This window comes from Akebia trifoliata, chromosome 15 (genome assembly GCF_017979445.1).
Source record: "Akebia trifoliata isolate Shusen 1 chromosome 15, ASM1797944v1, whole genome shotgun sequence".
NCBI classification, from domain to species: Eukaryota; Viridiplantae; Streptophyta; class Magnoliopsida; order Ranunculales; family Lardizabalaceae; genus Akebia; species Akebia trifoliata.
In genome coordinates this window covers 21,036,996-21,050,455 of record NC_141389.1, presented here as the reverse complement: position 1 = coordinate 21,050,455, position 13,460 = coordinate 21,036,996, and the positions used below count along the sequence as shown (strand labels likewise).

At 39.6% G+C, this 13,460-nt stretch overlaps 1 protein-coding gene across 2 annotated transcripts in view; it reads right to left on the bottom strand.

The window, feature by feature from the left end:
• LOC147384577 (pectin acetylesterase 5-like) overlaps positions 1 to 13,460 on the bottom strand; it is a 38,723-nt gene that overhangs the window by 19,291 nt on the left and 5,972 nt on the right. For both annotated transcript variants that reach the window (XM_086425075.1, XM_086425076.1), the window contains exons 2-3: positions 12,980 to 13,062; positions 12,208 to 12,337 (exon numbers count right to left, since the gene is read on the bottom strand). In XM_086425075.1, coding sequence (XP_086281201.1) covers positions 12,208 to 12,337; positions 12,980 to 13,062 — 213 coding nt within the window. The remainder of the gene's footprint in view (positions 1 to 12,207; positions 12,338 to 12,979; positions 13,063 to 13,460) is intronic.

Here is a 13,460-nt window from a genome sequence, read left to right as displayed (position 1 = left end):
GCCCCTGGAAAAAGGTCTCTTGTATCGTCATACATCTATTTATGGCTTTTCTGATGTTTGATTGGGTGGGTAGCCATACTGATAGACAATCTACATCTAGTTATTGTACATTTGTTGGAAGCAATCTTGTTACTTGGCGTAGCAAGAAACAAAATATGGTGGCTCGTTCTACTACTGAAGCTGAATATCATACGATGGTGCATACTGCATCTGAGATGTTATGGGTTCGTTCTCTTCTTCAAAACATGCGTATTGAGGTTCTTTTACCGATGTAGTTGTATTGCGATAATTAGGCAACAATTTTCGTTGCAAGTAATCCGGGACTTTTTTTTTTTATAACGGGTATTCGGGCCAGCTTGCGCGCATCCTAACTAGTCCCTACACCCCACACCCAAGCCATGGCTGGTGCCTGCTTGGTCCAAGCCAGTGCATGGCCACCACAGGGATATAGTTGGTGGGATTCAAAGTAATCCGGTTTTTCATGAGCGTATGAGTATATTGAAGTGGATTCTCACTTTGTTTGGGATCTACTCATGCGCAAATAGATTGTCACACCTTTATGTGAAATCTAATGATCAGCTTGCCGACATCTTGACAAGACCTTTATCTCGAACACCTTTTTCTTATTTGTGTTCCAAGCATCTTTGATATGTATGCTCCAGCTTGAGGGGGAGTGTTAGAGTTCTTTGTACGACAGCCCTGATAGGGATGTTATAGTTGTGGGTAACAACCTTATTTGGTTTATTTTAGTCGTGGATTTATGTTATAAGTGGGGCCCAAACCCCACATACTTTTAATTATGTTTTATAATAAATAATGAGGAGTGCCGAACCCTAGTAATTGAAGCTAGGTCGACTCTCTCTCTCCCATCATCTTCTTCTTTTTTCCTTCTCCATCTTCTATACCTTGACCTAGTACTCCTCACTACTACATAATACTGAGGCTAAAAAGATCACTACCCCACAAATGTGATTCACTGTGGCACTCTACAAATTAGGTATATAACTTCACAAATAAGTTACGCCACATTTAGTGAAGAATCTGTATTTCATAATGCAGTTGGTATGAAAATTTATATTTGGGTATTAGATGTTAACTAACCATAAATGGAGCTCTTTTGGACAATTGAGAAAAAGAAGTTTGTTCATCGGATTGTTAGAATCAATTCAACTGGGCTGCTCCTTGTGGCAGGAAACTTCCAAGAGGGGGCCGATCAATCGAATGGTCGAGACCTGCCTGTATACATGCTATTTTGACAACAGTTTTACAACTATGAATTTTCATATTGCACACTTTGCACTACAATATGAAACACCATATCTTAAGTAAAACTTGGTTTTTTGGTGCATGACCCAGATTCCAAAATTGTTTTCAAATGCATATTAAACTCCACAATCGATCTCCTTGACGTTTCCTAAAAGGTATCAACCAAATCATTAACATTCAAGATACATAATTAGTTTCTTTTCTGAACTAGCAACACCTGTAAAACTAAATAGTACATGTCGCATCAGATCCAAAACAAGTAGATTTGAGTGTTTTAGGATTAGGGTTTTTGTGGAGAAGAAGAAAAGAGATGAAGAGAGAGTTGTTTTATTCTCTCTCTCACTCATATATATATTAACATCATAAGAGTGTTACTAATAACAAAAGAACCCTTGGAAGATTAGAAATAACCAAGAAACCCTTATAAGAATTTCTACACTCCCCCTCAAGTTGATGCATATATATTTTTCATGCCCAACTTGTTAACAATGCTATGAAAATGTAAACTACCCAGCCCCTTAGTAAGGATGTCAGCCAACTGATCTTCAGTTTGAACGAATGGAATACAAATGTGTCCAGACTACAACTTTTCTTTGATGAAGTGCCTATCTACCTCAATGTGTTTAGTTCTATCGTGTTGAACTGGGTTATGAGCAATACTAATGGCTGCCTTATTGTCACAATACAAACTCATCGGCCCATGAATAGGAAAGTTCAATTCGGTTAAGAGGATTTGAAGCCATAGAAGCTCGCACACCCCATGAGCCATAGACCTAAACTCAGCTTCTGCACTGGATCTTGCAACCACTGTCTGTTTCTTACTTCTCCAAGAAACAAGATTACCCCCAACAAATGCGCAATATCCAGAGGTGGAACGACAATCTGACACTGATCCTGCCCAATCTGCATCTACGTAGGCTTCAACACGCAAACTACCATGACAAGCATATAATAAACCTTATCCAGGAGTGGATTTTAAGTACCTTAGGATTCTATAAGCAGCATTTAAATGAGTTGCAGTTAGTGCATGCATAAACTGGCTTACCACACTAACTGCAGAAGTAATATTTGGGCGGGTTAAGGTAAGATAAATAAGCCGACCCACAAGTCTCTGATATCTCTCAACGCCAATGTAGGGTTCACCATTAGACTCACGAAGTCTATGGTTTGACTCAATGGGAGTATCACAAGGCTTGCAACCCATCATACCTGTCTCATAAAGGAGATCCATAACTGTTAAATAAGTCTGTTTATGAGGCTATGTCCTTTTTGGTCTTTTCACTTAACTTATATTATGTAATCTTTATGTAGCCTAATTAGGGCTAATCAATTATTAATCTTTTCCCTTAATCTTCTTCTCTCTAAAACTCGAACTTGGTATTAGAGCTTAGTATCAAAACTTCTCTCTCTACCTCTACGATCAACTTCATCGAACTTGGTATCTGTTTTTTCAGTTCATATCACCCCTACGGGGGTTATCTGTCGAAAAACACCCTAATCGCATCATGCGATAGAGAGATAAGATCTATTAGGAGTCTACGATCAGACTGTATTCATAGTAGTGACGCTGTATTCACAACAGTGATGCTGGTTAGAACCTACGACACCCACGATGGCTTTGTTCAAGTCTTACGACACCCACAATAGTCGTTTCAACTCTGTACAACGTCAGCAGGTGGCTGTTTGAGCCCTACGATCACAGCAGGTGATCGTTTTTAAGCCTACGACACCAAACAGACACTCCCCTGCCCTGTGCGACACAGCAGACTGCTGTTATAAGTTTTCTTTTTGGTCACAGCAGGTGGTGACAACTATTTTGCATCCTACGAAAGTCTGTGGTTACAACAGAGTGCTACTTGAGGTTGTTCTAACAGCAGTTTTTATTCCTTGAGTGTCTGCACTTGCACGAATGATTGCTCGGGTAACACACAGTCGTGTTTAATCAGCTCTCACGGAATTTTTGATCGTGTATTGTCACCGTTAGGGTGATGCGGTTGCTTTATCCTAGGGAGTTGTGCCCTTTATCTTGCTTAAATTCTATTCCAATCAGAGTATTTGGATTCGTTAATGGCCTCTGAAATATCCTCTTCCTCGATCACTAGTACTGGATCGAGTGGCCTTCCTTCTCACTCATCCGATTTTCCAAACATTCAAATTACTACCGTGAAATTAGATGGCCCTAATTATCTCCTTTAGGCACGATCAGTTGAAATGTTCATTGGTGGAAAGGGGAAGATCGGTTATCTCACAGGAGCAGACAAACAACCTGCACAGACCGACGCTTCTTACTCTCATTGGTTTGCTAATGATTCTATGGTCCGATCGTGGCTGGTTACATCTATGCAACCACATATTGCCGCTGGTTTTATGTTCTCATCTACAACAAAACATATATGGGATTCTGCTAAGAGCATTTACTCGCAACGTCAAAATAACGTTCAGATTTTTAACTTAGAACGTGAGATTTCTCGTCTTTCACAAGGTGATTCTTCAGTTACCACCTATATATCACAGTTACGTGCTCGGTGGGAGGAGCTGACCTTCTATTCATCGTCCTTTGCCTGGAAGGACCCTCTTGATGAGACATTGTATGCGTCCATCCTGGATAAGAATCGGATTTTTCAATTTCTGGCTGGTCTCCATGATGAGTTTGAGTATACGAGAGTTCATTTATTGGGTATGGATCATTTTCCGTTCCTACAGACTGCATATTCCTATGTCTTGGCTGATGAGAGTCGTCGTGCAGCTGTCCTACCCTTTTCTTCGGGAGATCATTCTGCTATGCTTGCTCGCCTACCTTCTCCACAGCCCCCCAGCGGGTCGTTGCCTACCCGTCAACGACATAAGTGTGATCATTGTGGAAAGTTGGGTCATGTGAAGGCTCGTTGTTATGCACTTCATGGTCGTCCTAATCAACATCGTCAGCAGTCTCAACGATCTTCAGCTCATGTAGTTTCTCAGCAGATGACTGATGTAGTACCTCCTTCAGCTACTACCTCCCCATCGAATTCGGTATCTCTATCCCAAGCCGAGCTTGACAAGTTCAGAAAATTCTTCAATCAGATAGAGACTTCATCTCAGCCGGTCTCTACCTTCGCTCACTCAGGTACCTTTGCATCTGCACACAGTGCTTCCACCACTTCCTCACCATGGATCATTGATTCTGGTGCCTCAGATTAACATGACTGGTATGTCCTCCCTATTTAAAACCTATAGTGTTTGCTTTGGTTATCGCAAGGTTCGTCTAGTTGATGGTTATTTGTCTTCTATAGCTGGTCAAGGTCTTTTACCTATTACATCCTTTTTATTCCTAACCAACACACTACATGTTCCTCAACTTACTACTAACCTTGTATTTGTTAGTAGTCTTACCAAAAATTTGAACTGCAGTGTAACTTTTTATTCCTCTCATTGTGTTTTTCAGGATCTGGAGTCGAAGAGGACGATTGGCACTGGACGTGAAGTGAATGGACTGTATCTCCTGGATGTTCCCGGTTCTCCTAGCGCCCATTCTGCTCTTCAGCTTAGTAGCATTAGTAGTCAATCTAATAAGGCTCTTGTAATGCGTTGGCATTTACGTTTTGGCCATATTTCATTTGGATATTTGAAACACACGTTCCCTAATTTATTTAATAATAACAATTTGCTTGATTTTTCTTGTGAAACGTGTCAATTAGATAAACATGTGCGTTCTTCTTATCCTATTAATATGAATCCTACTACACCTGCTATGTTTGACTTAATTCATTCTGATGTGTTGGGTCCTTCCCCCGTGACATCCACTCTTGGTTTTCGCTATTTTGTCTTGTTCATTGATGATTACACTCTTGGTTTTCGCTATGATTCAAACCCAATTTGGTCGTACCATCAAGACCTTCCGTTCTGATCATGGTACTGAGTACACCTATAGTGAGGTCTTGAAACTTTGTTTAGAGTCTGGTATTGAGCATCAAATGTCCAATGTTAAGACCCCTCAGCAGAACGGTCGATCAGAAAGAAAAAATCGCCATATTCTAGAGTTGGCCCGTGTTATTTCTATCGGCATAAATGTGCCCCAATCATATTGGGCTGATGCAGTTCTTACGGCTGTTTACCTTATTAATCGGACCCCCTCCAGTGTTCTTCAATTTGTCACACCCCTCTCTAAGCTCTCTCCAGATCGTCCCATGTTTCCACTTCCTCCGCGTGTTTTTGGGTGTCTGTTTTGTTCAAATTCTTGACCAAACTCGTTCTAAACTTGATCCTAAGGCTGTCAAATGTATCTTTCTAGGTTATTCTTCTACCCAGAAAGGATACCGTTGTTACCACCCTCCTTCTCGACGACATTTCATTTCTCGAGATGTTTCATTTTTTGAGCATACTCCTTACTATAGTGGGTCCGTTGGTATTCAATCTGAGTGGTTTCCTCTAGATTCACCTGATGATCATTTTCCTTCTTTATTTCCCCTTCCCATGCCTGTTCCTCCCTCTTTACCCCCTGTCAGTTCATCCTCTCCTTCATTGCAGGTTTACTCTCGCCACCCACATGATACTACCATCACTTCTATGTCCGACCACCTCGCCTCCTCGCCTCCAACTCCGCCTCCGTCTGTTCCCTGTGATGATCGTACTATTGCCACTCGTAAGGATAAGCGCACTTGTACTTATCCCATTTTAAATTATATATCTGATTCTGCATTATTACCCTCCTATCGGAGTTTTCTTGTTTCTATTTCCGTTGTTTCTCTTCCTACTACTGTTGCAGATGCTATTGCTCATCCTGAGTGGCGTGCAGCTATGATTGATGAGTTAACTGCTCTTGAAAAAACTCAAACTTGGGAACTCGTTCCTCTTCCTCTTGGAAGAAAAGCTGTGGGTTGTCGATGGGTATTCACACTAAAGCATAATCCGGATGGTTCCATTGCTCGTTATAAGGCCCGTCTGGTGGCCAAGGGTTATTCTCAGACTTATGGGCTTCATTATCAGGAAACTTTTGCTCCGGTTGCCAAGATGACTACCATTCGTGTTCTCCTTTCTGTTGTCGCTATTAAAGGGTGGCCACTTTTTCAGTTAGATGTCAAGAATGCTTTTCTCAATGGTGATCTTCAGGAAGAAGTCTATATGGTCCAACCTCCTGGGTTTCTTACGTCTGCTTCTTCTGCCCATGTTTGTCGTCTTCGCCACTCTCTTTATGGCCTAAAACAGTCTCCTCGTGCTTGGTTTGAGCGTTTCACTAAGGCTATGCATCAGTTTGGATTTCATCAGAGTTCTGCTGATCACACATTATTCTTGCGTCACTCCCAAGGTAAAATTGTTGTTCTGCTTGTGTATGTGGATGATATTGTCCTTACTGGTGATGATGACAATGGCCTTATCGCAGTCAAAACTTACTTAGGACGTCAATTTGAAATTAAGGACCTTGGACATCTTCGCCATTTTCTGGGTATTGAGGTTGCAAGGTCCTAGTCCGGTATATTTATTTCTCAGCGTAAGTATGTCATTGATCTACTCCGTGCCTCTGGTCACTTTGGGTCTCGTCCAGCTGATACGCCTATTGAACAGAATCACAAGTTGGCAGATTCTGAGGGGGAGTGTTTGTCAGATATTGGTCAGTATCAGCGTCTTGTGGGAAAATTGATCTACTTGTCTATGACTCACCCTGACATTGCCTATGCTGTTAGCATTGTAAGTCATTTTATACACTCGTCTCGAACATCTCATCTTAATGCGGTTTATCGTATTCTTAGATACCTTAAGGGATGTCCTGGTCGAGGTATTTTATTCAAAAATCATGATCATCTTCGTGTTGAGGCATAGACAGATGCAGATTATGCTGGTTCAGTGACTGATAGAAGGTCTACTTCTGGGTATTGTACTAAAGTTGGTGGTAACTTGGTAACCTGGCGCAGTAAGAAGCAGGATGTGGTTTCTTAGTCTAGTGCTGAGTCAGAATACAAAGCTATGGCACTTGGAGTATGTGAGTTGTTGTGGCTCAAGATCTTACTAGCTGATTTATGTCTTCTTGTGTCGGTCCCTTTCTTACTATATTGCGATAATAAGTCAACTATTAACATAGCTGCAAATCCAGTTCAGCATGATAGAACGAAGCATATCGAAGTTGATCGTCATTTCATTAGAGAAAAGATTGTTTCTAGACAGATTTGTACTCCATTTGTTCATACATCTCAACAAGTCGCTGATGTTCTTATTAAAGGTGTTAGTAAAGCCTCCTTTGAAGATGTCTTGTCCAAGTTGGGTGTTGTTGATATCCATGTACCAACTTGAGGGGGAGTGTTAAATAAGTCTGTTTATGAGGCTATGTCCTTTTTGATCTTTTCACTTTACTTATATTATGTAATCTTTATATAGCCTAATTAGGGCTAATCAATTATTAATCTTTTCCCTTAATCTTTTCTCTCTAAAACTCGAACTATAACATACTTCCGCTGCGAGATGAAAATACCCTTATTTGATCTAGCAACTTCAATCCCAAGAAAGTATTTCAATTGACCCAAGTCCTTAATCTCAAACTCCTTTGCTAACTAGTATTTTAATTTTTTCATTTCATCATAGTTATTACCAGTCACTACAATATCGTCAACATAGACTATGAGAGCAGTAATTTTCTCATTGGAATGTTTAATGAATAATGTGTGGTCAGCTTGACTCTGCTTGTAACCATACCCCACCATGGCACAATGAAACTTTTCAAACCATGTTCTAGGAGACTGTTTCAAGCCATATAACGCCTTTTTTAGTCTACACACTTTCCCTTCAATAGTTGGACATTTAAAACCAGGAGGAGGTACCATATACACTTCTTCTTCCAAGTCACCATGCAGAAAAGCATTCTTCACATCAAATTGTAGCAATGGCCAATCTTGATTGGCTGCAAGGGATAACAATACTCTAATAGAATTCATTTTTGCTACCGGAACAAATGTTTCGTAGTAGTCAATGCCATAAGTTTGAGTGTAACCCTTGGCGACAAGTCTGGCTTTATACCTATCCACTGATCCATCTGGGCGATGCTTCACAGTAAAGATCCATTTACATCCCACTGGTTTCTTTCCTCTAAGAAGAACAACCATATCCCAAGTATTATTCTTCTCAAGGGCCTGCATTTCCTCCTCCATTGCCTTTTTCCAACTTGGTTGAGACAGGGCATCAACAACACTACGAGGAACAGATATTGAGGACAAAACAATAATAAAAGCACGACAGGAGGAAGACAAAGCATCATATGAAACAAAATTGGAGATAGGATGTCGAGTACATGACCGAACACCTTTTCTAATTGCAATGGGAAGATTAGAATTATCAACTTCAGGAGCAGGAATATTACCTTTGACGGATGGATTTGGGGAGAATTCTTGGTTGGGCTCATGAGGACTCTCTTTAATGCCTTTATCACGTCGAGAATACGTAAGTAATTCTTTCTCTTGTATAATAGGAATTTCTCCCTGGCCATTATTATTGCCAACTTGTAATTTTTTCTCTTGTATAATAGGAATCTTCCCCTGGCCATCATCACCACTGTTATGACCACTATCAACATTGTCAGAGGGAAGAGGAAGAGGACAAGACAACAACTCTTGGGGAAAAAACATTTCTCTACTTTCATTTGTCTCCCCCTGGAGAGATGTGTTCCAAGAGGAATAAAAGGAGGTAGACTCAAAAAATGTTACATCCATAGATACAAAATATTTACGAGAAGGGGAATGATAACATTTATAACCCTTTTGATTAGAAGGATACCCAAGAAATATACATTTGATGGCTTTAGGGTCAAGTTTGGTGCGGTCAGCTCGAGAGACATGAACAAAACACACACACCCAAGACTTTGGGGGGGGGATGAGAAACACCTTATCAGGAGAAGACAAAACCTCAATGGGAATTTTAAATCCCAAGACACGCGAAGGCATGCGATTAAGAAGAAACGTAACAGTTAAGAGAGCATCCGACCAAAACACTGTTGATACATTCACAGTAAATAAAAGAACTCTAGTAACTTCCAATAAGTGACGATTTTTTCTCTCAGCTACGCCATTTTATTGAAGAATACTTACACAAGTGGTTTGGTGAATGATACCATGCTCACTAAAAAATGAAGCAAGACCATCAGACATGTATTCTCCACCATTATCAGATCTAAGACTTTAATTTTTACACAAAATTGTGTTTCAATCATTTTGTGAAAGAGTTTAAATACAGAATACACATCACTTTTAGCTTTGAGTAAGTAAACCCAAGTAACACGAGAAAAATCATCCACAAATGTAACGAAATAACGAAAACCACGTAATAAGGTAACTAGGGAAGGTCCCCACACATCAAAATGAACAAGAGAAAAAGGTGAACTGCTTTTATTACCACTGGCAGGATAAGAGGTTCGATAATGTTTAGCAAATTCACACATCTCACACTGAAGATCTGACACAGAAATAAACAAAATAACTGAGGAAACAATCGTTTAAGCAACAAAAAAGAGGGATGGCCAAGGAGCCTATGCCACTGTAATAACTCCTCAAAACGATGGCCACTCCGAACAGTAGATGGAAGCTTCTGGACTGAGGTAGCAACCCGTGATGGGGGATCCAAAAAATAAAGTCCTCCTTCCTCATGCCCCGTACCAATCATCCTCCTCGTATCCAAGTCCTGGAAAACACAATGCGAAGGAAAAAAAGTGACACTACAATTTAATGATTTCGTGATATGACTCACAGAAAGGAGGTTTAAAGCAAAATTAGGAACATGAAGAACAGATGATAAGGTCATGGATGGATGAGCAATAACACTACCCTTGCCAGCTATAGAAGAATAAGAACCATCGACAACTTTTACTTTGTCCCTACCAGAACATATATGATAGGATGAAAAAAATAAAGACATACCAGTGATATGATCCGATGCCCCTGAATCAATAACCCAAGAGCTGTTAGGAAGGGAAACAGATGCACTGAAGGCTGAAGCCGAAGTACCTGAGTAAGCGATCGCAGATGTAGAAGCCGTACTAGGAGGCTCCAATTGAGCCATAAAACGCCGAAAAGCCTCAATCTCACCTCGAGAGAGGTTAGTACTATCAGATGCCGGTGTTAGAGTTGGAGTAGGCTCTAATGTCTCCATGGAAGTAATAGAAAGAGCACTTGAACCCTTCCACTATTGTAACGACTACCTCATCGGCCAACGACGAATGAACCTCTATGTGATGGACGGCCATGAAGATCCCAACAAGTATCCTTAGTATGGCGAGTACGACCACAATTGTCACATTTCAACTTATCTTTATCATCAACAGTTGTCCCTGAACGACCACCGCCTCGAGCCGACTACTATTACGACCTCCTCTTTGGGACATCGAGGCTAAGGCTGATCTCTCATGAATGGTAGGTTGGAGCATAGCATTACGACGACACTCCTCACGATGCAAATAGGAATATACTGTAGTTAATGATGGAAGAGGCTCCTTTCCTAGAATTTGAACCCTGACTTATTCGTACTCGGAGTTTAAACTGGCAAGTAACTCAAATACACGATTTTCTTCATCCAACTTCTTATACGCAATAGCATCGATAGAACAATGGGCCTGAAATGTCTGATAATGATCCAACTCTTCCCATAGACGTCGGAGAGTGGAGTAATATGTAGACAAGGACTTATCACCTTGCCTCATCTGCCAAATACAATGGCGCAACTCATACACACGAGCTGTGTTGCCTACTTCTGAATATGTCTCTGTAACTGCATCCCATATTTCCTTGGCGGTTTGCAAAAATAAGTAATTACTGCTAATGTCGAGTTGCATAGAATGGAGTAACCAAGACATAACAATAGCATTCTCTGCATCCCATCTGTCAAAGGTTGGATCTTCAAAATCAGGAATTGGTAACCTACCGGTCAAATATCCCATTTTGCCTTTTTTCCTTTAATGTATAGTATGGCCGATTTAGACCAAGCAAGGAAATTATGGCCATCTAGCTTCACTGTAGTGATCTGAAGATTAGGAGCAATACTTTGAGGATTACTCATTCTCCCTTCACCATTCAAAGACACATTCGAAGACTACTAATCTCAGACATTGTAAAGAAACTTTCGAAAAAAAACAACAAACACCTTGTGAGCACGAAATACACTCCACTAGTATCCGAAGTTGATGTACACTTCACCCGATGGAGAAACACACTTATTATCCTCTTTAACAACACATGGCAAGCATTAGAATATAGAGAACAAGTCAATCCATATCAGAAAATACCACAAGATATCAGATTTGCATAAAAAACACCATTTTCAACGAAAAAAAACATAAAAGGGGTCCAAAGAAAGGATCACCGAAGCTTCAATATTTGACCAATCGATCAACGGCCACCACCATTAGATTCCTCATAAAAAACGACCAAACTACTCAAGTCCAAACTCAGAAAAAAGTAATCGAAATGAATAAACGGAGAGAAAATGACAGATCCTGAACTTCCGTCATTTTTGTTGATTTTTCACTAAAAACATCATAACTTGCTCAAAACAACTCCAAATCGCATGAAACTTGTTCCTAAAATTCTCTAAAATCACCCTCTCTTAGAAACAATCAGAAAATGTCAAAATATCCGACAAAAACAGCGCCAGATGACATCAGCACGCCGGCTGCTGACTTCATCAGACGCAGCAAGTAAGAGAGTCTTCTTGTCTCTCTCCTTTTTCTTTAAATTTGTATCTAAGGTCCTTATTGATCTTGAGCTCTGATACCAAGTAGATTTGAGTGTTTTAGGATTAGGGTTTTTGTGAAGAAGAAGAAAAGAGATGAAGAGAGTTATTTTATTCTCTCTCTCACTCATATATATATTAACATCATAAAAGTGTTACTAATAACAAAAGAACCCTTGGAAGATTAGAAATAACTAAGAAACCCTTATAAGAATTTCTACAAAACACACACATAAGAGAAATCTAGTAGAAATGTATACCAGGATTCTGTGATGCCTCCGAGCTTAAAATGCCACTAAAAGGAACTTGACGATCCATGTAGTTTGAGGATCCTAATGCAGTCAATTTCCTTAAAGAACACGACTCTATTGTATTGCACCAACCTCCACCCTATAGAGTAAGAGAAGAAAATTATGGATGAGAAAACATTGAAAATTCTAAACAAACATGGAAAACAATTATCAAAGAAAAAATGTACAACATCCAAGGAACATCAACCAGAGATCTGGCGTTAGGGTTTCGACCAAAATAGTTTACAATCACACCCAGGTTTGATGCCCTATCTGCACTAAAATTTGCTTCCTTATGGAAGTGGAAGATGTGTTATCTCGAAAAAAGAACTACAAACTTTACTTTTTAAAAAAAAAAAAAAAAGAACTACAAACTCAAAAACATTAAAAATAAAATTTAGACATTTAAATAATCATCCAATGTGAAAAAGAACAACTAAATTTTTCCACTACACCTCAAACGAACAAACACAATGGTTTTTCAGGATGGGTTTTTTCTTCTTATACAATGTTAAAGAACACCAACTGGTCTTCAAGGGTTAGAAAATGAGTAGGTTGGTTTTAAATTTTGGGATGCCTCGTAATCTCCCAAAACTATGTTGACACATCACAGAGTTTTAGTTATTCTTTGGAACATTGGAGTAAATGAGACCCACTGAGCATTAACATTAAGAAATTTTTCATGACCCAATCTTTTGCTACTAAGAAGAAATTATCCAATTTCAAAAATGTTAATAGTTACCTCAATGTGCAGAAGCCAATTGTTTGAGCCAGACCCAAAACCCTTTTGAAAATGGTATCCAGGAGGGCTTCCGTCTAAACAGACTACAACCAAAGAAAGGGAATACAAGTCATAAATACTTTACTAGTCTAAATGAACTAATGAACACTAAACAGATCAAAACAATTGTACTTGAATGTTCTCCATTGAGATCATTAAGGATCAACCATAGTCACAAAATTCTCCAAATAAGAGACCAGACAATTAAACTGATAAATTAATCGGTGATTTATCAATTAATCGCTGAATATAATAGCATTTTCACCATTCATCCTCAAAATTTTGTTTTCTTCAACATTCAGATCTTAAGAACAAGATAAGGTTTTTCTGAAACCCATTGAATTCTTAACAAATTTTCCCAAACTAAACCTCCACCAAATCGTTGCTGAATCCAAACTTGGTTACTATGGGATCAATTACCTGTAATAACTAACTGACCAAC